A 25,484-nucleotide genomic window follows, 5' to 3' on the forward strand; every position below is an offset into this window, starting at 1 on the left:
TTTTTTTCAATCTTTCCTGTGGTGACATGTCACCAGCGCCGGAAGCGCATACATTTTGGAGTCCACCGACGATCGATCCACCGCGTCCGCCATAGGCTACAGACCCCTGCAACGAACCATTGCTTGAGGAAGCGGTGCCCCATGGTCTGGAGAAATTAGTTGGGATTCTGTGAAATTCTTCGCACCAGCTGGAGATACGGAACATACACCAATACATAATATAGGCTTTCGGTGTACCATGGATCCACGATCGCTTTAAGCAACAGGAGCGAAGGATTTTTGACTTGGACCTGTTTTTGCCTGTCAGGTCTAGTCGTCATTTGATGTCTTTGATTCTCCAATAATTTTGCCCAGATCCACAAGTGACTGCATGGAGGAGCCTAACTAGCGTGGGACCTAAGGCGGAGTTTACGCCCCCATCTCTTACTAACTGGCCCCAAATAACCTTTCCGCTGCTTTCCACGCCATAATTACTTGGACGGCAGCTTGGTTCATTTGAAGAGAGCTTCTTTCCACCGAACAAAGCCTTTCGAATCATAGCAATTCTCAATACCATGGGCAGCGAGCATGACGACCAGCAGAGCAATGATCAACCCAACCCGGCCCTGACAGCTAAACTGGGGGCGCGCAAGAAGATCCGCCCCACTTATTCATGCTTAAACTGCCACAAACGCAAAGTCAAGGTAATTTCCACTCCTGTACGGGTTTCTTGGTGGCTTTCGCTGGGTGGCCGTTGCGATTAAAAGCGCAGCATCCCTATTGGGCTGACACTCTCTGATGTTTCGACTAATAAGATCTAATCGATTCTGTAGTGCGACCGGGTAAAACCATGCGGTGCTTGCTGCCTTCGGGGAACGCCCTCGGAGTGTGAATATGGCACCAGCAAAAAGGACCGACACTATATCGAACAATCCGCCCTGATCGAGAACCTCATGCAAACATGCGAGAGCCTCAAGCGGCAGCTCGCAGAGGCCCGGCAATTGGCCAACTTACCCCCCGTAAAAGCTGAAGACACTGGCAGTAGCTCTTTATATCAAATTAAACCCAATGACAGCGACGATGGTGAAGGACAAGATGACCAGAGAGCGCATCCCGGACAGGCACGGCACGACACACGATATTCTCCCGACCCTTCAGGGGTGAGTACAGGGGATTGTACTGGGTCGCAGAGAGAATGTATGTACCCTTGATTCCGAATCATAACCGTAATACTCGACCGCCACGGCTTCATCCTGATTGGTCTTCCTATGTCGTTCCATCAGTATTAATCCTACTTCTCTATATAAAGCTTCCCCTACGTCACTATCGCGCCAAAAAGCGATCTTAAACGATCCGAACCTCGCCTCCACCGTGATGGAATTGTTTGTCGACCGACTGATACGTAATTTCAGTCCCGACGACCACCGGAAATACGGCGGCACCATCGCCTTACGGGAAGCATCGGAGATGCGCATGATTTCACCCATGCTGTGCAACGCCTTTGAGGCGACAGCGCTTACCTTTGCCGGTCGGCGTGACGGTAACCGGTCAGTCGAGTTAGCGGGACACGCCAAATACGTCCGAACGCTCCGGCAACTCCAAGCTGCCCTCTATGACGCAGAGGGGAACAAGTCGACCGAGGTCCTCGTAGTTGTGTTGTTGTCGACTATCACGGAGGTAAGTTACGGCCATTGTGTCTGATTCCATTTGACTGATGTTCTTTCCCAGGCCTTCAAGCAAACGTCAAAAGACTCTATTTTCAGACACCAGCTGGGCGGCTTAGAGCTTCTACGGACACGGTCAGCTTATCGACATCGCTACGGAATTGAACGCTCTTTGTTCGTCGATCTTCGGCTGTACTGGGTATGACGGCAGATCGTGCTACAATTGCTAGAGACTAATATTGGTCATCCAGGTCACGGCAGCACTGGTTCATCGCAAACCGAGTTTCCTCGCGTCCAAGGATTGGTTGACTGTTCCCTGGGCGGGCGATGCACCGGTCAAGGATATTCTGCAACATCTCCTGGACGTTGCTGTCGACATTCCCGGTTATCTTTCCCGGATCGATGAATTCGGCGCCATGGTAGACAAAGCCGCTGCATGTCCATTTGAGCTCACAGGGATGCATAGCTCCATCTGCCAGCAAGCAACCAGCCTCCAGACGCGTCTCAATATGTGGAAAGCTGCATACGCCGACACGTATTCCCTGGGCACGGCATGGGAAGTGCACGACACCGAGTCTACCGACGGCTTTCCTGTCTTCCGATGTCGTAACACCAGCACCATGTCTGTCACGGTCGCCAAGATCTTGTACTATCCCGACATTCTCCTGGCGACCTCGATGTGTTTCTACTGGGCATTGTCACTAGTTGTCTCGGCCTCGGATAGCGGCTTCGTCAGCGTGCTCGGCCCGCAACAGCGGTACCAATTTGCATGCGACATCTGTCGCAGCATGAAATATTACATCAATAACATCCCGGGGTATCTGATGTCCCGGATCATGTTCGTTCTGCGCACGGCGTTCGACGCGTTTTCGCCGGGAATGATCGAGAAGGAGTTCATCGCGGAATTATTTCAGTATATCGGGCGCAAATTGGAGTTTCCGGTGTTTTCGAACAAGTGCACATCGTCGGCGGTTAAGAGCGAATCTACATGACATTTCATCCGTTTTTTCCCTCGTTTTCAATGTGCTCCGAGTTACGGTCTTTATGAATGACGAATGTTCGCAATCACAGGTGGCGCATGCAGGTGGGCAATTGGTTACGGTGTTTCGGAGAGTAACACATGTCAATGTCAATTTTCATAGCATATTGATCTATATTGATCTATACCATGACTATAGCATAGCACAAGCTATTCAATATATACAAGACACCAATGATGTCCAAGTTCGGGCCCGGCCCCATAACGGAGCCAACGGAGTAGTAATTGAAAATACGACGGAGATATCGCCGACCGACGGCGGGGCCGTCGGCCACCACAACCGATCTCTCAACTCGTCTTGCCTGAGCACATCCATCCATCCATCCATCCATCCATTCCAGCCGGAGACATAGAATCATTCCTTTCAAAAGACGATACAATCACCATCCATCGGAGACAGGAATAGAAATAGAAGACAAGAAGTAAATTGTCTCGGCCAAGCTCCGAACAACGCAACACACCACAACAGCACACAAATGCACCACAGGATAGCGTCCCCGTAAGCGTCACGTAGCGTAGCGCACATAGCGGCATAGCGTACGGAGTAGTAGCTAGTTAGCGGATAGTGCATACCAAAAAACCACCACGGGAAATTTAAATTAAATCAAAAATAAAAATCCCCGAGGTAATAGTAGTAGTAGCAGTAGTATATATGTATGTATGTATGGCATGATTTGATTTAATTTTGATTTAGTTTTCCCGATTAAACAAATATGGCAATCGGTGTTGACCCCCTCAGGAGCCTCAACTACCAACACTCACAAACGCCTCCCCCATAACCCCAGCCAGCGGATCAGGACAAATTGTAAATCCGCCGGATGGGTCAACCGGTAACCAGTTTGAGGTGAAGCGTGTACTGCCATCGGGCATTTCCAGGGGTGTGAATATTTCTTGTTCTTGTTCTTGTTCTTGTTCTTGTTCTTGTTCTTGTTCCTGTTCCTGTTCTTGGAACTGAGATTGTGTTGGAGATTGAGATTGAGATCGAGATCGAGATTGGAGTTGTAATTGAGATTGGGGCTGTGATTGAACGGAAGAACGTCGGCGTTTCGGGTTGTTCCCACTAGGAGGAGTAGAATGACTCGGGTAGAAGGCGATTTGTTGGTTGTGGTTGTGGTTGTGGTAATGATCCAGTTGTTCCTCGGTCAAAACGCCGAGCTCCCCGCCACCACCACCCGATTGTGAATGTCTTGTGGAATTATTGTATGTGTGGTGGTTATGGTGGATCCCCGAGTCTAGGTCTATTTCGGTTGATACTTTCCGTTTTCTGGATTTGGAATCGAGATTGTAATTATAATTGTAAATTGGAGTTTGAGGAGGGGGTGTCCGCGGTCCGAAGGAGATACTATCAGTATCGCTATTGGAAATTGAGTCGGGGTTGTGGGAGCTCGTTGGTGAGGTTGGCGAGGGGGACGAAGGGGAGTAGATTTGGTGGGGACTTGTCGGGGTGGTGGGTGTGGTCATGTACAGGGCTCGTTGCGTGGCTTGGTAGGAGGTTGAGAGGAGGAGTGTGTTTAGTGTTGTTGTTGTTGTTGTTGTTGTTGTTGTTGTTGTAGTATTTTGGTCTTGGGGGTGACTTGTTTCCTGTTAGTTTTTTTTACCGTACTCTTACTTCTGGAATTGTGGAGGAACTATGTATGGGTATGGGTATGGGTGTAGAAGATGCAATGAAATGGAGAATAGAATGAGAATTAGAACAAGAGTTCCAAATCTCATCCAACACCCCCAAATCACCCACACCACCAACACCACCAAACACACCCCAGAAATAGAAAACAAAATAGAAGAGGAAAAAAAAAGACATACCTAACTTCCCCCTCCCCCTCAAACAATCCCAACCCCATCCCTCCCAACTCCACCAAATCCACCGGATAATTTAACCCAAAGTCATTCGGCACGGGGAAAACACCCGAACTCGAACATTTTCCCGGCATGCCTAAGTGGTCCAAGTCCCAATGCTGCTGCGCTTGGGACTCGAGCATGCCCGGTGCGTATACGTCATTGAAGTCAAGGTCGAGGTCGAGGTCGAAATCCGTGAAAGGGATTTCGTTTGGATATGGAGGGAGGGTTGTGAAGAGATTGGTGTGGTCGTGAGTGGTTGTCATTTTGTTTGCGTTCTGGTGGGTTTTAGTGTATATAGCTAGCTTTGTGAGGTGTAGTTTTCGCTGTGTGTCGTTTTCGGGGGGGTAGCTTTGTGAGGAGGCCTTCGGGATCGATTTGAGGGTATAGAGTAAATGAGAGAGTAGAATCAGTGAGTGAATGAGCTCATTCAATAGAATTATCGATTCATCGTATATAGGTTCGTAGATAGATAAGTAGTTTGGTAGATCTGAAGCTATGCGATAGCAACAATCCAGCTTCAACAACTCCACAGATCTAGCTGTAGATATAATATAGATATAAATATAGATAAAAGTATAGGTATACAACCATCAATTCAATAAACCAAATCAACCCCCAGTCCGGCGGGGGGGGGGGGGAATAGCACACTTATACCAACTCATCCCCAAGCTCAGACCCTGACCCCGTCATCCCATTCTCCGAAATTAGTAAATAGTTACCTACGAAGTATAGACCCATCGGCAAAATACAACCCCATATCCAGCCCGTTTAATTTCAAGTGTTACCAAAGAAAAAAAAAAAGGGAAAGAAAAGAAAAGGGACCAAAAAAAAAAAAAAAAACCATGCCGATCAGCTGGCCACATGGTTATGTCACTGTGTGAATCTAGCTTCCTGGTAATGAATGGTAAAATAATTCTGAAACTGTGACTAAATTCCCCGGGAAGCTTGCAAATTTAACCGATATTTTGAGTTTGGATTTTGGGTTTTTGGTTCTGTTTCCCCGGATTTTTCATTTCGAGAGTCAGTGTTCCTGGTCGGTTATTTGGAGGTTTAGGCCGTATTAACCGAAGCCGAGTTTGGAACTTTTTGATGTCGGCCCGTGCTGGGATTGCGGACTGGACTTGCGGAGGAGCGGAATCTGGGGTAGACACTTTACTTTACTTACTTCCTTCTTGGAATTTAGGATTTGGTACTTGGGGGGATTGGAGGGATGTGGTGTATTGCATGATGTATAGGGTTTGGGAATGAGGCTGGGGTTATTATTATCATACCTTGGTTTATTTCTTTTGATTTTGTACCGGACTGTTGTACTCTTAGGGATTTGAGGCTTTAGTGATAACATACAAATAAATACTCTATACACATTGTACAAGTACAAGTACATAATACAAATCCTACATCTGACCTCTACCTGACAACTGACAATAGAATACGGAGTAGATAATCAACAATGGCTAAACATCGGAGAAAAGGAAACAATAACCTCACAGCTAGCTCGTGATAATCAACATCACACATCATACATCAGATGATATTTCCCCAATGGGGAAATAGATCCAACTGGTCGACCACAGACTTGGTGCCTGACGGTCATTGCAACAACTAATGAAGATCGCTACTTCTACCGGTCGGTTCCTTAATTCGATCTTTCGAGAGAGATCTACTGGTGGAGATATCGATTCTGATCTTGCTTTTTTAATCTTACCTATTTTACTTTCTTTTACCTCCGGTATTTACCTATTGTATTTAACCGAGCACGTGGAGTTGGGGTCTCGGGCTGGGTTCTGGGGTTGGGTAACCGTTGGTACTTAGCTAATATTAACCGAATGTGAAAGAGTTGGTGGTTATCCGCTTTTGAAGAGTTGTCGCTTCTAAGAGTTGTTATTCTTCAAAGTTGTCACTCCTGTAAAGCTGGTGAGATATGGGGATATCGAGTGTATACTGCTTCGCTTCTTATGGTCTATTCTCAGATGAATGAATGGATGTGGACAAAGATAATCTCGGTATAGACTTCATTATATCAATCATACTACACATACATATACAGACGTCAATATACGCAACATCGTTATCAATATATACATCCCCAGCATAGCACGGAATTCGGTAGAACGCGTCTAGCTTGAACACCCTAGCTGAACACCCGCGCATACGCGGTATGACGACAGACCGAGCTGCATGTCTACTATGTTATCCCAACTAGGTCCACTAGCACCCTCCTGCAGCAGGAGCTGGGTCAGATCCTGCACACTGATAGGCCCGGTAACAGAGCCGAGAACCCTATCGACATTGGCATGCACACAAGCCCTAATTTTACAAGGCTAGTCCGGTTCCCTTTCGTGTCCATCGGTAGAGGGCTAACACAGCCTTCCGCCGGTGCCGGATTTCGCTATGATTGACAGGGCGCCCGCGCGCCTGAGCAACGGCACTGCGCATCACTTGCCGGAAGTTGCGCTGATACTCGGTGTTGAGCGTCACGACGCATGATTCAGTCGCACGGATCATCACCTCACATGCGTTCAGAATACCTTCGCCCGCTTCCTTCTGCAGGCGTTCGACGATCAGGAGCAGCAAAAAGCTGCCTTGCAATAACTGGATGCCGAAGAAATACGGCATAAAGCTAATATCAGGATCGAACCGGAGGATCTGGTCCACCGAGTCGGCTGCGTCTAACGCATGGGAAATTGTAGAGGCAAATGCAGGGGACGACGTCCAGAAATCTTTGTCTTCGATCAAAGAGACTGGGTCCCATTTACCCACAAGTAGAATATGCAGAACGTGCACCAGGTACGACGCATAGGAGATCACCGTTTGGGTATGCCAGGAATATGCTTGGGTGAGGGCGGGATCAACTCCATTATCCGGCTTGGGCGGCGGATATGCATACGAAAGTGGGGCCTCGGGATCCGAGGCAGTGGCCGCAAAAGCCGTCAGGCTGGCTTTGTACATCTCCAGCTGTCGCAGGACTTCATTGACATGGACATCCCACGCATCTTTCCCACTCAGTCGCACTCCGAGCATCGGATGATTGCGGGACTGATTTAAGTCAATCAGCTCTCCCGTAATGGTCATAAGTGGCAGAAAAAAGCCGAAAATAGAGTGGTCGTGGCAGATGAAATTCGGGAAAACGCGACGTTTATTTTTGTCGCCAGACAGTAAACACTGTGGCCCGTCGGGTCGAGGACTATTACTATGGATATTCCCCAACTGCCAGGACCCTTCGTCCAAAGGCAACAGTAGATCTTCGCTTTCCGCGTCCAGTAATGCCAATGGCCGGTTGTAGCACAACGCCAGATGACGATCCATGATATACAATAACCACCACGCCCGACGACGCTCCTCTCGGTGCTCTTCGGTGATTGTGTTCTGCATATCATGGCGATCACAGACACAATTCAAGCTCGGTCGGGTCGGATTCGAGTAGTCAAAAAAGGGTCTGGTGTCCACACCATTCCAGCCCGGTAACGCATAATCGAACGATGGGCTCGACCCTTCGGTTTGAGTATCCACATTCGGTAACACCTCGATCTCCTGATTTAGCTTGAGCTCACGTGCTAGGGTAAACGCCGCATGCCACCATCGCATGCTGGCCGCTTTCTGCTCACTCGATGAGATGATGGACGCTACATGGATATAGGTGATCACATCATCCAGTGACCCCGCCGGTCCCACCAGGCCCCGATCATCGCCGCCCCCTTCAAACGGATGATGGACCGTGGTCGGGGGCAATTCCTGGCCCACCGGCTCACTCAGCGATGCACCCTGGTCTTTGAAGGACACATGAATCAACGGTCTCAGTAAACGGATCGTGAGTGCGCAAAGAAACTGGCAGATGTTCTTCCGCTGCTGCGGCGAAATCGACAAGGCAAAAGCCCGGTCATCCAGCGCCGCCACCCATAACATACTAGCTAACAGTGCCGGTGTGCTGGGGCGAGGCGCATCGCGACTAAGGAAAGAGGCTTTGCGCAATATATAGGAATGGATATGATGGCACACCGGATGCATATGGGTCGAAAAGGCACTGGTAAAATACAGTTCGAGTAAATCGAAAACCAGCCTCCGGGGCAGGTTCGCATCCAAAAACGGCATCAACGGCTGCAAGACCGGATATTTCAGTGAGGCCGGAGGGACTCCCGGCGTTTGGCCCACCCCCGGCACTTTCGCTCCTTGCGGCGTGGGACCGCTATTGTTGGACAAATCCACCCCGCTCCATACATCAAACATTCGGGGGAAAGGTCCCTCCCCCAACCCTCCGCCCAAGAAATCATATGAGCCCGGAGACACATGTGCTGCTGCCAACCATTCTTCCGTCACATTGCCCCCTGGTGCCAGCTTTCGTGGGGGCAATGGCGGCTCCACTTGCGAACGTCGCTCATCGACACTCGGCGCGGAGGCCGTCATCTCGTTCGTCCCCGGTGACCGGTGCGGAAAACTGGATGATGGAGAGCCATTCGGTGCCGGCGTTGCAACCGCATCCGCCGTTGAGGGTGCGGGGACACGTCCATTCGAAAGCGCAGCGGATAGCTTTTCATTCCCGCCATTTGTGTTGGTCTGCTTCGATCGCGCAATACGACCTCGTTTTCGACGTTCACGGGTGAATTCACAATGAATATCACTGCGGAGGCAGCGCGAACAGGGAAAGGCCCGGTCGCATCGCACGCGCCGTGCGTGGCAGGCATCGCAGGCGATGCGGTTACGTCTCCATTTCCGCTTGGCGCTGCTATTTTGCGGATCATCGGTTGTCTCTTGTGTATTGCCTTGCGGCGCATCCCCCGACTGGGCTGGGTCCATGTCAGGTAGACATTGGCGGTGATCGGTGGATTGAAAGAGAAGAGGAGATTCTTCTGAGTGAGGAGTTAGCATGAGCCAAGACCTGGGGCAAATGAAAAGGTACAAGAAACGGCCGGGACTGGTGCCGGACAAGAAGAGGTCCAAACGGAAGGGAAACAAAAAAGAGGTCAGGTATATAAGTATAGCATGGATCTGGAGACTAGAATTAGAAAAGATAAAAAGATAATCATAAATAAGAAAAAAAAATGTATTGTAAAAATACATCCAAGTAAAAATTAAAATAAAAATTAAAAAACACAAACATGACCCTAGCAAGAACAGGGGCCAAAAGTCGGACGAAGCTGCGGATGCAGGAATAATCAATCGCGGGGAAGAAATTGAAGGGGACTGGAGTCACTGGACAAACAGTCACTGGACAGCAGTCACTGGACCGTCTCCGCACGCGCTCCAGAAGCCCTTGGGGGGAAACTTCTCCGTCCGTCTTTTTCTTCGATGGTCCACTTTGGACCTCGGCGAATTTAAATTGATTGGTCCTTCATCCAAGACATTTTAGTCTTCGCGTTACGAATCTTTCACTTCACCACTTTTGAAGAAAAGTCTATTCTTCTTAATTGACCACCGTTAATATTCCTCTTCAGCTACCGGTTAACTACTAATCTTGTTTTCTTTTAGGCAATCGGTGAACCCACGGTTCAAGAATATCGGGTAACGGTTCTTCCTAGAGACTTGCGACTAGTGATACTACTCGGAGTATAATAAAGTAGGTGCCGACGTGTCCCGCATGGCAGCAAGGGTCCGACCATTAGGGTTGATAATAACCTGCAACTTTATGTATGTACCTTGGAAGAATCAATCAGTAGTCTATTCGAACATGTTCGTCGGTAGTACACAGTTATAGTAGTTCGATTTCCCCTGAACATGCCATGCCATATTACTATTTATATTCATAAACTTACTCTAAGAGTCTAAATGTCTCAGGTGAAAGGGAACCGATCCATACCCCAGATCTCAGCTATGCCGAAAGATGTCCAAGATCGGCAGCACCTTGTTGACCCTCGTGTATCGTACGGTTCGCTTGCGGCGAAACGGAGAAAACCGACACTCTACTAGTACGTTGTCCTACTACACTTGCCTCTCCTACTCCTCCACCTCCTCCGCCGTGGTCTGTGCACCGAGTTCGAGTACAACCTTATTCATGTCTTTGGTGTGAGACATTTTTCACCTTTGCGTCATAGGGGACGCTTTTGTAAAATAGCAGAAGTATCAGAGAAGACATCATCAGTAACAGCGTACTTCAGTCGGCTCCCAAAATGCTTATATTTCATCTAATCGGGAAGCAGATGAACGTAGCGTGGAACTCTCGCCCTACGGATATTCAGTCATAACGGTTGTGAGAACGGCATAGCCGAATTTCATACTCAAATTGCATATACTTTAAAAGGATCGTGCGACTTTTACCTTCTTTAGGAGTGCCATACTCCCTGAGGAAAGGAATAGCATTACGCGTGCCTTTGGTCAGAAAAGGGTTGTGATCATCACCATCACAGCCTACCAGCAGTGGGTCTAACGGTGGATGGATATGTATACGGATACACGAAATCCGTTTCTTGTACAAAATCTGGTATCAAAGGGAATAAATCGGTCTTGTAAACTTTATGCATCGGCCGGGACTGGCTCAGATAACATCATTCTGGCGCCTACTTAGAGTAAGAGCTGAGCGTTATTATCGAAGGTACACTCGAACTAAATCTGAATCAACGCATTTTTGCTTTACAATTCTACTTGTTCCCAATATCTATGCCGAAACAGAATATATTTACATTCTATATCTGGCTACGGACTACAATCGCTAAAATCCTTTGTCATTTTCCGAAAAGGGCGCATCTATGGGCGCCAGGAGTTTAGGGTATCTTGTAGACATTCTAGTGCGACCTTTCTCTTTAGCCATTATTGGAAAATCCCCATGGAGAACTTAACTTTTGATCCCGAATATATGCTACTATATACACAAGTCGCGTTATTAAGATACCGCCCCCTTACCACCTGGTCAGCCTAGGCGATACGAGGATGGCCGCCATGGAATACACCATAAGTTAAGGTGGGGAATTTCCCTTCTTGTGGCTAGCATATTATACTGTACATAGTACGCCTGCAAGTTTCCTTCTGTGAGATTTTTAATGTAGGACTAGAACAATGGCCCGTTGCCGTGAAGGTCGTGACTGTGGATAACTCGCGCATATCTCAAGAACTCCGCAGCTTACTATTATTGAGGGGACTTATCGAGCGAAGTTTAGATTCGCAGTATTTCTCTAGCTACTGACTCATTCACTCAGGAAAGCCCACACAGAAGTTATCAATGTCTTATATTTGAGTTACTAGGTCTGTCAATTGATAATGCCCCTATGGACTATCATAATACGCACGACCGTCCTGAATCCGTCATTTTTGAATGTCAAAGGAGCGTTTAGAAGCAACTGCACTCACCTATGATGCTGGAATGGCGCACGGAGATAGGTGGAGGTTCTGTCCACAGCTTGTACATACTAATTCAGTACATGTATAACGGGTAGAAACGATGCATTTGGCTGTAGTTGCTACTAGCGGGAGGTCCTAGGGTTGAAGATACGGTGCAAGATGTATACTTAATTTGACTACATTGGAAGTATAGAAAACTAAAACTAAATGGGAGAACCACAATGTAAATAAGCTTAGTGTCTAAGGATCTTTCGGGCTCTGCCACAGATATGTACTATTATTGAACCATAGTAGCGTAGATTTTTAAAAATTTACTGTGGTATTATAATACTCATTCAACCATTTTAAACGTGTGCATCCTGCATAGTATAGTACCTCCTTTAAACACAGAAAGAAAATTTAACATGCCGTAAAACACAGTGCCGGCACTGTAGATCCACCATATCTTCAACCTCCTGTCCTCCACCTAGTACAATCGAGATACGACAAAAGGGGATTTTCGAGACCTTCAGGGGCCCAGAGATTAAACCTTTTAGTCCACGATGAACAGCCGCTGAATCAAGGCTTGTCTAAAGACCTGATGCAGGCGGTGGAATGAGTAGAATGGGTAGACGAAGGCGAAGAGGATCTACGAGATATTGATCTTGGCGAAAAATCTCTTTAAGGAGATGAGCCGTCGAGACTAACTCAACCAGGCAACCTGTGGGTGGCTGCATTATATTCGGGCACTTCAATTACACTGTCAACCATTGGCGAACAGCTTGCATGATAGGTAAAATCATCCTCACTGTACCCAACCTACCCCAATCGGATATGCAGACCTATGCGGTTAATTTTGTAGTGTGCATGCATGTCATGTACCTCGATGATAATGACGACTAGGGTTCAATCTCTAAATCATTACTACATTATGTTCTGCACATCACATGACACACAAGCTTTATGGTTCCAGATTAAAGACTGTCTAGTTGTTCATAGTCCAGGGTCTGTTCCAGTAGCAAAAGCGGACGATTCATCAATCAATGAAACTGTATCACGAACTACACCAGAAACTCCTTGTTTGACAAGTCCTGAAGTCATCTATTGAAAGGGAGCTCATACCACAAGGGAAGGCATCCGAGACTGCTCAGAAAGTGGCCGAACTGAAGGCTTCCCTACTTACCACATCGAGGTATGTGGGCAAAGGATGATTCTATATCGGCAAACGTGAGAGTCAGTATTCCAGGGCCATGAAGGCATGGGCAGAATATATCCAGTTCTCTCTTGAACAATAGCCACGGTTATCAACTAAGGATGGGTTTTGTGTTGAGTCGTCGAGATGAGCTCGGACCGGTAGGACGTGTGTTTAATTTCGGGATAAAAAAGAATCCAATTGCCGACATGCATAATGGTTGGACGAGGCCATCAAATCAAGCTCGACCGGGAGAACATCGGCAACTCCACATCAATCGAGGGTTTCCCCACACAACGTCATTATCTGGGGAAACAAGCCATTTCTCGACACTCGGTCTGATGATCCCCCGGTACAGCTTCTGGGATTTTTGTCTTTTCTTGGGATAGCGTTTGCATCAAGAGATTGCGAATGTGCTTCCCCTCGGGCCAGCATTCCCCCGAAGTTCATTCGGCTTCCCTGGCATGACACCTTGGAGGAAACTGTTTCCGGTGACGAAGTATTTAAAACTTTGCGTAGAGCCGGTAGGCACAATGGCCAAGATTCGAGCTTCGTCTCTCCACACCCTTCGGACACAATGCGCCTTTCGTGGTCCGCATGGCTTCTAAGCCCAGCTCTCCTGGCTGTGGCCTGTTATGGCGTGCCTTACGACGAATACATTCTCGCCCCAGCATCACGCAATCTCGTTCCCCTTGAAGTTCTTGAAGTCAATGGCTCCGTTACAAATCCCTCCTCTCTGACGCAATCCAGCAGTGGAAATGCTACGTTCGATGGACCAGCGTCTGTGACGTTCGATTTTGGCCGTAATATAGCCGGCATTGTGTCTCTGGACATTGAGTCCTCATCCACACGCAATGCCTTCATTGGAGTGACTTTCACAGAGTCCAGCTTGTGGATCAGCAGTCAGGCTTGCGATGCCACCGCTGATTCAGGCCTCGATTCACCACTATGGTTCCCTGTTGGCCGAGGACCCGGTACATACACGGCGGATAAGAAACAAAATCGCGGCGCATTCCGGTACATGACCCTAGTCACCAACACAACTGCTGCGGTATCTGTCCGCAATGTTCAGATCAACTACACCGCCGCTCCAACTCAAGATCTCCGCGCATACACGGGCTACTTCCACAGCAACGACGAGCTGCTCAACCGCGTCTGGTACGCGGGTGCATACACTAACCAGATCTGTACGATTGATCCAAGTACAGGAAATGCATTGCCCTTCTTAGGCATCATCAACTCGGATAGTAACATCACTCTGCCGGAAACTGACCCTTGGTACAGCAACTACACTATCTCAAATGGCAGCAGCACACTTACAGACGGTGCGAAACGGGACCGTCTGATCTGGCCAGGCGACATGTCAATTGCACTGGAAAGCGTCTCCGTGAGCACGTCAGACCTCTACAGTGTGCGCACAGCCCTGGAGACTCTACTCTCTCAACAAAAGTCGGACGGCCGTCTACCCTACGCTAGCAAGCCGTTCCGCGATACTGTGAGCTTCACCTACCATCTCCACAGCCTCATTGGCGTATCATACTACTACCGACATTCGGGCGACCGGGATTGGCTATCTAAGTATTGGGGTCAATACCAAAAGGGGCTGCAATGGGCACTATCTAGCGTGGATAACACCGGACTGGCCAATATTACTGCTAGCTCTGACTGGTTGCGATTCGGCATGGGAGGCCACGTAAGTACTCTTTCCTCTTCATGATATTTTCCCGCTAATCCAAGCAGAACATCGAAGCAAACGCTATTCTCTATTTTGTCCTCAACGAAGCCCAGGAACTCTCCCAAGCCATCAACAACCAAAACAATGCCAACTGGACCAAAATAGCCAGCGGTATCAAATCCGCCGCCAACAAGAAACTCTGGGATGCCAGCAATGGTCTATATAAAGACAACGAAACGACGACTCTCCATCCACAAGACGGCAACGCATGGGCCATCAAGGCCAACCTCACCCTCTCCACCAACCAAAGCAGCACCATCTCCTCCGCCCTGAGCTCTCGCTGGGGCAAATACGGTGCACCCGCTCCCGAGGCCGCAGATGCCGTATCCCCTTTCATCGGCGGCTTCGAATTACAGGCCCACTTCCTCGCAAACCAACCTCAGAAAGCACTAGACTTTATCCGTCTTCAATGGGGCTTTATGCTTGATGATCCCCGCATGACGAACTCGACTTTCATTGAGGGCTATTCCACCGATGGAACTCTCCACTATGCTCCGTATACCAATGACGCCCGTGTCTCGCATGCTCATGGTTGGTCAACTGGCCCCACGGCGGCGCTCAGTTTCTTCACGGCTGGACTGCATCTCACTGGTCCTGCTGGAGCTACGTGGAGGTTCACCCCACAGCCTGGTGATTTGACTAGTGTGGATGCGGGATACACGACCGGTTTGGGACTCTTTTCGACGACGTTCAAGAGATCCAACAATGGAGGTTATCAGGAATTGACCTTCACTACCCCACAAGGTACGACAGGTGATGTAGACCTAGCGGGTACCGAGGGCACACTAGTCTCAGCGAATGGCGAGCGTATTTCTCTAGTGAAGGGAACTGCAACAGGCATTTCTGGAGGATCATGGAAGCTGGATGTTGCAAGTCAATAGAACGAGATAAATCTTATGTATAGCGTTTAAGATTTAACGTCGAAATGTCACTTCATGATATCATCTTGCAAGAGTTATACTGCACCGTCTACATCTATGATTCCAATTAAAAATGAAACGCAGACATCCACACTAGGCTAGGCAAGTCACCAAGTCAAGACGTGCACCCCACGTTGCACCATAAATCGAACAAAAAGTGAACATATATGATTTCATCTAATGAATATCTATTCTAGTGATATATACCCCATCTAAAAAAAAAACGCCAAACCATGCCATCTTAACAAGGACCTCATTCAATCATTAAGCAGAAGCACAGTGACCACCATCAACCCTCAAATCCGTTCCAGTCATCCAGCCGCTACCATCAGCGAGCATGTAAACCGTCGGCGCCTTAAAGTCTTCGGGAACACCCAGGCGGCCCAAAAGGGCACCACGCATCCAAGTCTCCTCGACCTCGGGCTTCTCCTTCAGCAGCGCATCGGTCATAGCTGTGCGGATGTACTGGGTATCCCGGTTAGTATTGCGAGCAACGAATGAAGCCAAGGTCAGGAACTAGAAACTTACACCGGCGGACAGCGTGTTAACACGAATACCATATTGACCCCATTCCTGGGCAACAGAGCGACACATCTGGTGGACGGCTGCCTTGGAGGAGTTGTAAGCTGTGCATGTCAGACCGCGGTTGGCGATCTGTCCGGACATGGAAGCGATCATGACGATACTTCCGGGGGTGTTTTGCTCCTTGAAGATACGGGCGCAGTGTTTGGCGGGGATGAACGTTCCGATGACGCTGTGTGGAATTAGTTTTTTCTGTATCTACTTACTTCCTCTGTAACTATCCAAACGTGTCTAGACTTACTTGACATCCAACATCTTCCTCCATCCGTCAATCGGGTAGTCCAGGGCAGGCACCATTTGCTGGATACCAGCGCAGGTAATAGCTCCCCGCAAAGGCATGTTGCGCTTCAGTCCCTCGGCGGCGATCTTCTCAAGGACGTCCTTTGTCACCTCCTCGTTGGTGATGTCGCACTGGGTGTATGTTGCCTGGAGACCACGGGCAGAAGCCAGCTTCTGCACGGTAGCCCATTCCTCATCGCTGGGGGTGGGCAAGAGATCCAAACACGCGACATCACCGCCGGCTTCGATGACGGCTGCTGCAAGGACGATTCCGAGTCCGCGACCGCCGCCGGTGATCACGACTGTGCGGTTTCCGAGAGAGAAGAGGTCGCCGGTCCGAGCCACGGCGGGATTCTGAATAGATTCCGGGGTGACGGCGGTCGTGTTCTCGGGGACTGCGGAGGGGGCCATTTTTGTTGGTGTTGTGTGGGTGTGTTTTAGGAAATTATTGTGTTTGGGAGAGTAAGAGTGATTGATTGGAGAATTTGGGGACTCATATATATGTTCATGATGCAGGGCTTTGTGGCGCTTATCCACGACTAAACTAGTAGGACAGTTAATTCAAACATGAAAGTACATGTTCGAAGATATTGCTTGGGGGATGCTTATCCACATGAGTTCTCTGGTCCGCCAACGGAAAATCAGGTACGCTGCTCAGGGTGGACACGATACTACCCCGACCGATGCTTGTGTTTACCCATGGGGGTTATCCCACCAAATGGCGCTTATATGGTCCGGAAAGGGTAATATGGGGGAGGTCTGGTGGCTGACGTTGTGGGTCCATTCTGCAGGCGCTAATGTCTACCAAGTTAGGAAATCGGGCCGCCATACCGAAACGGACTCCAACCGTCGCCCCGGAAGTTGACCGGCTACGGGATCAGTTGTTGCTACCCCGGTATCTCGACCTCTTCGGTGGGAATTGGCCCCCATAGGAAATTCAGTGGTCTAAGCTCTTTTAATCTACCGGGGGGCTGCTTTATCAGGTTATCTCAAAACAAAAGAGCTAATAGTTAAGATTGTAGATGGCAAAGCGAGACAATGATAGGGCTGAAGTGTACAAAATAGGGACGATTATACGAAAGTTTAAATGCCGCGCCATTTTTCCATGTTACGCCTCCGAGAACCTTGAGCCCTGGGGCCCCGCAATTCGCAGGCCGTTGTCAACGAAAACACACGGAAGAGTTCAAGCTATGACGTCCGAATTTTTTCCGGGGTACTATTATATATAAAAGTAGATGTAATCCCATGAACTTGGTTGTTGCTCCGCGTTAAACACACATAACTCACGACTTCAATAAGTCCAGCGGCCATAATGACATTTCTTATTGGAAAGCCGCTAACTCTGGCCATTACGGCCACTGCTGGCAGTGGCTTCCTTCTGTGAGACTATGTGTATGCCCTAAGTCACGATGTATGTACTGACTGAACAGATTCGGCTATGACCAAGGTGTCATGTCAGGTCTCCTGTCGGGAGACGCATTCGTTCAAACATTTCCCGAGATTGACACCACCACGGGTGGCCATGGTAGCTCGACTTTGCAAGGAACTGTGTAAGTTTAACCTGCATAATTCTTTGGCTAGGGCTAACAAAAGTATCAGTGTCGCCATTTACGAGATTGTGAGTCGCCCTTGTCTTCATTTGGGCTAGGTCTGACTGTCATAGGGTTGTTTCCTGGGTGCCATTATGGCCCTGGTTTGGGGCGAGAAGGTTGGACGTCGCATGTGTATCATGGCTGGCTGTGTCATCCTCTCAGTCGGTGCTGCCCTGCAATGCAGTGCTTTCAGTATCCCCCATATGATCGTGGGTCGAATTGTGGCAGGTATTGGAAACGGACTCAACACTAGTACTATCCGTACGTACCCTCCCCTAAGTATGACCTTCGAGTCGAGTGGACCAGCTAACGATCAATAGCGGTTTGGCATTCCGAACTGAGTAAGCCTGAGAGCCGAGGGAAAGGGGTAGGTCTCCACCTTCAGCGTAGGTTTTGTGTTTTAGCTTACGTGTTATAGCTCGCTATTGAATTGTGTATCAATATTTTCGGTGTCATGACGGCGTACTGGGTCGGTAAGTTCAAGGCAATACGCCGTTCCCCTTCCGTCTCTTCCTCTCGGCAACCTCTGACAAAACAGACTATGGCATGAGCTACGTCAAGAACGACGCACAATTCCGGTTCCCTATTGCCCTTCAGATTCTTTTCGCTATCCTCACTTTCATTGGTATCATTGCCTTGCCTGAGTCGCCTCGTTGGGTAAGTTTCTCCTAGTCTATCTGCCGATTCCTTAACTAACAACCCAGCTTATTGCACATGGCCGAGAAAGCGAAGCCCGTCGTATCATTTGGGCTCTTCAACCTAATGCTCACAGCATCACGGAGGACGATGCAATCGTTAACCAAGATGTCGGCGAAATCACAAAGGCTATAAGGGAGGAACAGGCTGCTACAGAAGAGAGTTCATTCATGATGGTGTTCAAGAACGGTCCCCAGAAGTTTCTGCATCGGACACTCCTGGGCATGGGCGGACAGATGATGCAGCAGTTATCCGGAGTGAACCTAATCACATATGTGAGTAGCTTTCCATCTCCCAAAGACTTCTGGTCTAATGCGAGTAGTACAATACCGTTATCTTCGAAAAGTCTGTCGGTATGAGCCACAACTTGGCGCTGTTGTTGGCAGGCTTCAATGGTGTGGCGTACTTTGTGTCAACCTTGGTCCCTATCTGGACGATTGATCGGTATGTTAAGTACTGCGTCTGTGTATGATGCACTGGGCTAATTTTGCAGGCTCGGTCGACGGAAGCTGATGCTTTTCGCTGTGATCGGACAATGTGCTTGCATGGCTATTTTGGCCGGGACAGTGTGGGATGGTAGCCATGCCGCAGGTCTGGTGGCCACTGTGATGCTATTCCTCTTTAACTTTTTCTTTGGAGTGGGCTTGCTTGCGATTCCATGGCTCTGTATGTTCATCCTTCATTATCCTGCCCACGTTCAGGATACTAACCATCATAGTGCCTGCGGAATACTCCCCGTTAGCCACTCGTACCCGATCCGCTGCACTGGCTACGGCAACCAACTGTACGTTCATCCCAGTTCTCTTCAATATACCATGCTAACCAGTCTAGGGATCTTTACATTCTTGGTGGTGGAAATCACCCCCGTCAGCATTGACAACATTGGATATCGCACGTATATCTACTTTGCAGGTACGTACAACGCGACTATATTTATTGACTAGTAGTCGCTAACAGTAGCAGTGTTCAACTTCTGCTTCATCCCTCTGATCTATTTCTTCTACCCCGAGACGCGCAACCTCACTCTCGAACAAATCGACCACTTGTTCACTGGCGAGAAGGTGAAGCTGCATTGGCACGCATCGATGGGAGTTGCTGGCGATGCCGAGCGTCGAGTGGGAGAGAAGGACGCAGAACTTGCTGGTGTCCAGCATGTAGAATAGATTGTTTAGTTTGTTTTCTGTTTTGTGATACCACGGGGCTTACAGCTCAACGGTGCTATGAAGTTAGTGTAAAATAATGGAAATTCTCCTTTGCATATTTTTTTTTTACATATATTCTTATTACTATGATTCCACCTACAAGGCATGAGACAAGACATACCAAGTTTTCACTGTTGTAGTATCCGCACTATAGAAACCCGATATACACGGGAATTTCCGACTGTATCCTACTGAGCCCTAAGAGTTTTAGTAGTTTGACTAGAAAAGTACTCGAAGATATGAACAAAACTCTGCAACACCGCCAAGCTGTATCCCTGATTCTACATGACCTGCATCATCATCGTACGACGACCGGATAAAAGTATAAGAATGAGTTTTTTTGGTATCCCCACAGCAGAGATTTCAGAGGTCATCCCCGTGTTTTCCCCACATTTGATCAAAACCAGGTGGCGGTTATCGGTACCCGATCAGGTAATCTACCCGACTCCTCTGTCGACGACCCCAAACTTACTTTTTCAGGTAATTATAGACTTTCCATTCCTTTCCCCGTATCATGAGGTTTAGTTAGTCCCTTCAATCACCTCAATCACAATGACTACCATGCCTCAGAATACTGACTCCTTGCGTCATGCTCCCCGGAAGCGTACGCGCACCGGTTGTATCAATTGCAGTAGACGCAGGCGAAAATGTGGGTCAAAATTTACCCCGGGAACTACTTTTCCAGAAGCTCACGATAGTCTAGGTGACGAGTCCAAGCCAACATGCACCGGCTGCAGACGGCGCGGCGAAAAGTGCCAATGGCGTGTACTAGGCTCGTTCCGAGAGGCCAATATCAAAGTCCTCGAGCCTGGCCATCCGTCCATGAACCAATCAGTTGGTCGGAATAGTCGGCAGAGTAAATTCAAGGTGGGTTACAGCTGCTTATGGAAGCCGTGCCTAGCTGACCAAGTAGATATTGAATGTCGACCCTCCTTCGGCCCGAAAGGAGCGTCCTCGTAAAGAGCAAACGCTGCCCGAGAGGGCGCCTTCTGCTCAACCCCAGCAGGAGTCGCAGCAGGAGGCTTCAGCACCCTCACCGTTACCTGTTAGCTATCCGGATCAGACTCCGGCTCAGTTACCTCAGTCTGATTTCAATCCCTGTGATGATCAGGGCCTTTCCCCATCGCTGTCGAGTAATGCTTCCTTTTACCCGGCTGCGGAAGTCCGTAACCATGGACGCGATAGTGGCCGCAACGATGAGACGGCTAACGAAGTTCCCAACCACATTCCCCATAACGCTTCACCGAACCATCCGTATATGCATTCCAGTCCTGAATTTGTTATTGATGAGCTCGCTGCATTACGAAATTTCTCCAATAATGCGGCATCCTTTCCTCCAAATGCCCCAGAGCCCTACCAAGGCATCGCCTCGCCTCTCTTTGATCACAGCGTCTTCTCCGATCCAGTCAACTTTACCAATGATGTCTTTCTGCCTGGATCCGCCTATGAGGCGCTTCATACTACGCTACGGAACCGACAGCTCTGGACAGCCCGACCGGACATCCCTAGTCGGTGTAGCTCGCCAGCGTCAGTTCCAGAGTCCGGTGCTGTGACTCCAAATGAGTTGCATCCAAGTGAAGTACACAATTACTCGAGACCAAGACGCCCATTCGAACTCTCACCAGCTCGGGAAAATGTGTTGTGGCAGAACTATCTCAATGAGATTTGTCTTTGGGTGTGTATTTGTTCCAACGTCGGTGCGGTTAACCTCTTTACTGACCAATCAGCTGGACATGTTCGACAATCATCGTCACTTTGCCTCGACCTACCCTCAGATGGCCAAGTCATCGCCACACCTTCGCTATTCTATTTTGGCCTTATCAGCCCGCCAGATCGAGCGAAAACAGAATCAGAAGTCCCAGTCCGAAAGCCTTTCCCTGTACCAGGAGGCAATCCATCTCCTCCTCCCGGAGCTAGAGAGCAAGACAACACCAGTTATAGCATCATGTGTGATTCTATGTGTATTGGAAATGCTCAGCTGTGCGCTTACCTACCCTTTCCAATTAAACAAGACTCTCCTAACGTCTGACAGGTAATCCCAAAGAATGGCGCCGACATCTAGACGGCTGCGCCTATCTAATCCAGGCCGCCGAAATCAACGGGTTTTCCGGGAAAGAAGAACAGGCTCTTTTCTGGTGCTTCGCACGAATGGGTACATTATCCCCCACCCTCATTGCGACAACATTGTTTTCTAATAAATCAGACGTCTGCGGTGGCCTCATCTCCGAAGAAGAAACCATCATTCCCATCCACCACTGGATCCCTAAGGACATGAGTCCAGCCGAAGCATCCCAGCACTTCCTAGCCTCCAACATATCCGCCTTCGACACCTACGCAAACTACACCGTATACCTCTGCGCCCAAACACTCGGTGTTCTCTTCAACCCCTCGTCCCAACTTCCTCCGTCCTGTGTATCGTGTCGATACCTAGGTAGTCCTGATGATAGAGATACCTATGTGCACCGGTGGAAGCGTCTTTTCGATAGCGTCGAAGAGTGGTACGATAACCGGCCGAATCAGATGAAGTCAATCTTTGTGATACCGGCTACAGCGGGACCGGGGCAGGAGAGACCGTTTCCTACGGTTTTGTATGGGAATGGGGCTGCTAGTACGTCTTCCTGGTCCCGTTGCTCTTCTCATTATACTGACGAGACTAGTCTCGGGGAATCAATTGTATCACGCGTGTGCGTTACTCTTGCTTCAACGGAAGCCGAAGACTCTTTCTCTTTCGCGGCGGCCGGTATGTCTTCTCTTCTGTAAATGCTTTAATTGACATTATACTAATACAACTCTAGAAATCCGTTCTTTGGCACGCAAGGCAAATCTGTGCTATCTCCGCTTCTAATACCCATCAGTAAGTCCAGCATATTGCACTCCTTTTATTTAAAAAAAAAAAAAAGCTACTAACCAGTATACCAGTGGCTGCTGGACAAATGCCCTCCAACCACTCTGGCTAGCCGGCAAAGCCATGTCACATCATTCCGAGCATACAGCAATCATCGAAACCTTGACGCGTATCGAGCGTGAGACCGGCTGGGCTACCGCGTGGAGGGTCGAAGATCTGAAGGATTTCTGGGGAGAAGATGACGACATAGATGAAATGGAGCCGATGAGAGTAGACGTGGAGGGAGATGTGAGTCTGCAGACTCCGCGGAGTATCAGGAGCCTTTAAGACTAGGGCTACGATTGGACATGTTTGACGATGTTGATGACTAGACGTAGATGAAATTGTTATATAAATGCTGGAAGAACGTCACGAGATAAATTTTTCAATCGTGATAAATATAGTGCAATGGCACAAATAGACATTTCGCGCACAGAGCCCATCAAAATACACTGTAAAGCACAACTCGACATCTATAAACACCACAACCACACCCTAAGCCAACTGAACCTCCCTACAAAACGACCATAACACTTCAACAATACCCCACACCCCGAAATCTCCAAATGATCCTTCAAAAAGGCCTAACCAGAGTACCTTCTCTCCCCTCTTAACCCTAAACCGCAGCCCATCCTGAACCTCTCCAAGTCTATAAATTCCTTCATCCCAGCACCCACATACCTCGCCAACTCACATCGAGCAGTTCCCCGGTCCAGAGGTTACAGAGTTCGATGTACTTGCTTACGAAGTCTTTCTAAACTCGTATGCATTTTGTCCAAATGCAGCCTTCGCACCCGCTAGTATAGCATGTGGATTAATCCTCGACGGGAACAAATCCTGCATTTTGTGATAGAGCTCTTCCGGGCTTGACGTCGTGGCAATTGCCTCCTCAAACGCCAGAATATATCGTCTTGTGTTCTGAATATTAAAGACGCCATCAACTGTGCCAGCCCTCTTGTGACCAGCAACCACAGTATGAGGCTTCAACGACTCGATCGTATCTAACGCCCGAAGCCACTCCCGACGTTTACTTGTCGTATTAGCCTCGCCAAAGAACTGGTGCACATCCCCATATACAATGTCACCAGCCACGACGAGATCAATATCAGGAACATACAGGGCAGTCGAGTCATGTGTATCTGTATGTCCGACTTCGATGATCCGGAACTCATGATCTTCCATCATAAATGTATCTGAGGGCCATGGCTCTGCCGTCCTCTGTGGCTGATAGATCTGGTCAGGGAAGAAGCGAGTCCAGATATTGATGAACTTTTCTGGCTCAAGCTGTCCTTGAGAATGGGTGACTGTTGCGGGTGTGGCGATTGCGCGTGCGGAAGGCCATCGTTTTTGGAGTAGTGGGATGCCGAACCAGTGGTCGCCGTGGCCGTGCGTGATGTATATGTATTTCAGTGTTTTGCCTGGTGCGATGTCTTCGATCCATTGGATTAACTCTTCGGTTTGGGTGATGGAGATTGGTGTGTCGACTAGGACTGCCTCGTTGGTGCCCTGGATTAGGGTGCAGGATATTGGTGAAAAGGCGCTTGATTGCCCGTCTCGTTGGATGGCGATGGGGAGACGGGAGGAGACCCAGACATCGGCTTTGAGGAGCGAACTCATAGTATCAGAAGTAGATGTGGAGGTTTGCTTAGTTCAAAATGGAGTGTAGGTATTATGTATACTGGTGCTTGTGGTCTAGTGGCCTCGGTCGTGTTTAAATAAATCCTTTTCCTCTCGGAAGAGGTCCGCCGACAGAACTTTGAGGTCAACCAGCATGGCCTCATAGGAGAAACCCTCGGCAAGCTTCTACCGAATTTATTGGATTTGTGAAATTGAGTAGATGATCGTTCTATATCTGCAAGGGAGGTGGGTTTCCACCTCGGCGATTGTGCTGTGTCCCCGCGATGAATTGGATCCAGGTCGGGAGTATCAGTAATCCCCGAAATAAACTCCCAACGATCACCCCTACTGCAAAACTATGCCTACCCTACAGCTACTATATATAATCCCATGACTCGCACAAAGACAAACTAACCCCATCTTCCAAGAAATCACTTCATATTCTCTTTCACTATCCTCCACATAACCAAATCCGTGCTAAACTTTTATACTCAACCAAACAACTACAACAATGCCCCGCTGGACCTTCTATCTATCCCCCAACACCCTCACCCAAGAGGAAAAGGGAACCATCGCAAGAAAAGTAACCGATCTCTACATCGGTCTCGGCATCCCCGCCTTCTGGATCAACGTCTTCTTCCATGAGGTCGGCGAGGGCAATTTCTACAGCGGGGGGAAATATCCCCCGAATGCCGTTTTCTTCCATATGGATCACGCGGCCCGCAAGATTGCTTCTGAGGAAGTTCGAGACGAGTTCATTAGGAAGGTCAATGATATTGTGAGACCGATTTTGGATCCTAAGGGCATCAAGTGGGAGTATAATATCTATGAGCATCTGAGAGATAATTGGAGGATTAATGGCATGATTCCTCCTATGGATCATCCTGAGGTTTTGGAGGAGTGGAGGGAGAGGAATGCGCCGGTTGTTTATGAGGGGGCGTATAAGTGATTGAGGGGTTTGTTGTTTTGTATGGACGAAGTACAAGATATATGTAACCAGACACGCAAGGTCAAATTGA

General features: G+C 48.7%; 9 protein-coding genes across 9 annotated transcripts; 4 read left to right on the plus strand and 5 right to left on the minus strand.

Annotated features, from left to right (window-relative positions):
• Positions 1 to 554: 554 nt before the first annotated feature.
• On the plus strand, positions 555 to 2,635 carry BDV27DRAFT_150001 (Zn(II)2Cys6 transcription factor domain-containing protein; the record flags this gene model as incomplete). The annotated part of the gene is made up of 4 exons (XM_032071159.1): positions 555 to 683; positions 813 to 1,155; positions 1,289 to 1,656; positions 1,895 to 2,635. The coding sequence occupies 4 exons, from the start codon at positions 555 to 557 to the stop codon at positions 2,633 to 2,635; spliced, it is 1,581 nt and encodes a 526-aa protein (XP_031922018.1).
• A 328-nt stretch (positions 2,636 to 2,963) lies between these two features.
• On the minus strand, positions 2,964 to 3,615 carry BDV27DRAFT_136895 (uncharacterized protein). Its single transcript, XM_032068867.1, has one exon. It carries the CDS (start codon positions 3,214 to 3,216, stop codon positions 2,971 to 2,973), a length of 246 nt encoding a protein of 81 aa, XP_031922019.1. The 5' UTR covers positions 3,217 to 3,615; the 3' UTR covers positions 2,964 to 2,970.
• Positions 3,427 to 4,784, minus strand: BDV27DRAFT_163096 (uncharacterized protein; the record flags this gene model as incomplete). The annotated part of the gene is made up of 2 exons (XM_032073498.1): positions 3,427 to 4,255; positions 4,486 to 4,784. The coding sequence occupies 2 exons, from the start codon at positions 4,782 to 4,784 to the stop codon at positions 3,427 to 3,429; spliced, it is 1,128 nt and encodes a 375-aa protein (XP_031922020.1).
• Positions 4,785 to 6,569: 1,785 nt separating this feature from the next.
• Positions 6,570 to 9,394, minus strand: BDV27DRAFT_136897 (C6 transcription factor). Its single transcript, XM_032068868.1, has one exon. It carries the CDS (start codon positions 9,382 to 9,384, stop codon positions 6,835 to 6,837), a length of 2,550 nt encoding a protein of 849 aa, XP_031922021.1. The 5' UTR covers positions 9,385 to 9,394; the 3' UTR covers positions 6,570 to 6,834.
• Positions 9,395 to 13,535: 4,141 nt separating this feature from the next.
• Positions 13,536 to 15,574, plus strand: BDV27DRAFT_168960 (putative alpha-L-rhamnosidase A; the record flags this gene model as incomplete). The annotated part of the gene is made up of 2 exons (XM_032074905.1): positions 13,536 to 14,651; positions 14,699 to 15,574. The coding sequence occupies 2 exons, from the start codon at positions 13,536 to 13,538 to the stop codon at positions 15,572 to 15,574; spliced, it is 1,992 nt and encodes a 663-aa protein (XP_031922022.1).
• A 259-nt stretch (positions 15,575 to 15,833) lies between these two features.
• Positions 15,834 to 17,187, minus strand: BDV27DRAFT_136898 (uncharacterized protein). Its single transcript, XM_032068869.1, has 3 exons — positions 16,437 to 17,187; positions 16,142 to 16,367; positions 15,834 to 16,078 (listed from the first exon to the last, which is right to left on the minus strand). Exons 1-3 carry the CDS (start codon positions 16,883 to 16,885, stop codon positions 15,878 to 15,880), a joined length of 876 nt encoding a protein of 291 aa, XP_031922023.1. The 5' UTR covers positions 16,886 to 17,187; the 3' UTR covers positions 15,834 to 15,877.
• A 599-nt stretch (positions 17,188 to 17,786) lies between these two features.
• Positions 17,787 to 23,136, plus strand: BDV27DRAFT_168961 (uncharacterized protein; the record flags this gene model as incomplete). The annotated part of the gene is made up of 21 exons (XM_032074906.1): positions 17,787 to 17,854; positions 17,905 to 18,024; positions 18,074 to 18,092; positions 18,138 to 18,327; positions 18,387 to 18,452; positions 18,551 to 18,723; positions 18,771 to 19,037; positions 19,085 to 19,206; positions 19,256 to 19,428; positions 19,481 to 19,546; positions 19,594 to 19,674; positions 19,726 to 19,916; positions 20,535 to 20,617; positions 20,946 to 21,009; positions 21,076 to 21,639; positions 21,692 to 21,944; positions 21,997 to 22,116; positions 22,168 to 22,572; positions 22,622 to 22,704; positions 22,760 to 22,818; positions 22,884 to 23,136. The coding sequence occupies 21 exons, from the start codon at positions 17,787 to 17,789 to the stop codon at positions 23,134 to 23,136; spliced, it is 3,420 nt and encodes a 1,139-aa protein (XP_031922024.1).
• A 453-nt stretch (positions 23,137 to 23,589) lies between these two features.
• On the minus strand, positions 23,590 to 24,465 carry BDV27DRAFT_163102 (MBL fold metallo-hydrolase; the record flags this gene model as incomplete). The annotated part of the gene is made up of 1 exon (XM_032073499.1): positions 23,590 to 24,465. One exon carries the CDS (start codon positions 24,463 to 24,465, stop codon positions 23,590 to 23,592), a length of 876 nt encoding a protein of 291 aa, XP_031922025.1.
• A 511-nt stretch (positions 24,466 to 24,976) lies between these two features.
• On the plus strand, positions 24,977 to 25,414 carry BDV27DRAFT_163103 (putative oxalocrotonate tautomerase; the record flags this gene model as incomplete). Its single annotated transcript, XM_032073500.1, has 1 exon — positions 24,977 to 25,414. One exon carries the CDS (start codon positions 24,977 to 24,979, stop codon positions 25,412 to 25,414), a length of 438 nt encoding a protein of 145 aa, XP_031922026.1.
• Between the last annotated feature and the right edge of the window lie 70 nt (positions 25,415 to 25,484).

The sequence above is a fragment of the Aspergillus caelatus genome, assembly GCF_009193585.1.
Source record: "Aspergillus caelatus strain CBS 763.97 unplaced genomic scaffold BDV27scaffold_295, whole genome shotgun sequence".
NCBI classification, from domain to species: domain Eukaryota; kingdom Fungi; phylum Ascomycota; class Eurotiomycetes; order Eurotiales; family Aspergillaceae; genus Aspergillus; species Aspergillus caelatus.

Excerpts from the sequence above, each read along its gene's own strand:
- BDV27DRAFT_136895 (XM_032068867.1), bottom strand. The coding sequence starts at position 3,216 with ATGCCGCTATGTGCGCTACGCTACGTGACGCTTACGGGGACGCTATCC.
- BDV27DRAFT_136897 (XM_032068868.1), bottom strand. The coding sequence starts at position 9,384 with ATGCTAACTCCTCACTCAGAAGAATCTCCTCTTCTCTTTCAATCCACC.
- BDV27DRAFT_136898 (XM_032068869.1), bottom strand. The coding sequence starts at position 16,885 with ATGGCCCCCTCCGCAGTCCCCGAGAACACGACCGCCGTCACCCCGGAA. Across the intron at positions 16,368-16,436 it reads AGGAAGATGTTGGATGTCAA|CGTCATCGGAACGTTCATCC; the intron begins GTAAGTCTAGAC and ends AATTCCACACAG. Across the intron at positions 16,079-16,141 it reads TTAACACGCTGTCCGCCGGT|TACATCCGCACAGCTATGAC; the intron begins GTAAGTTTCTAG and ends CGGGATACCCAG.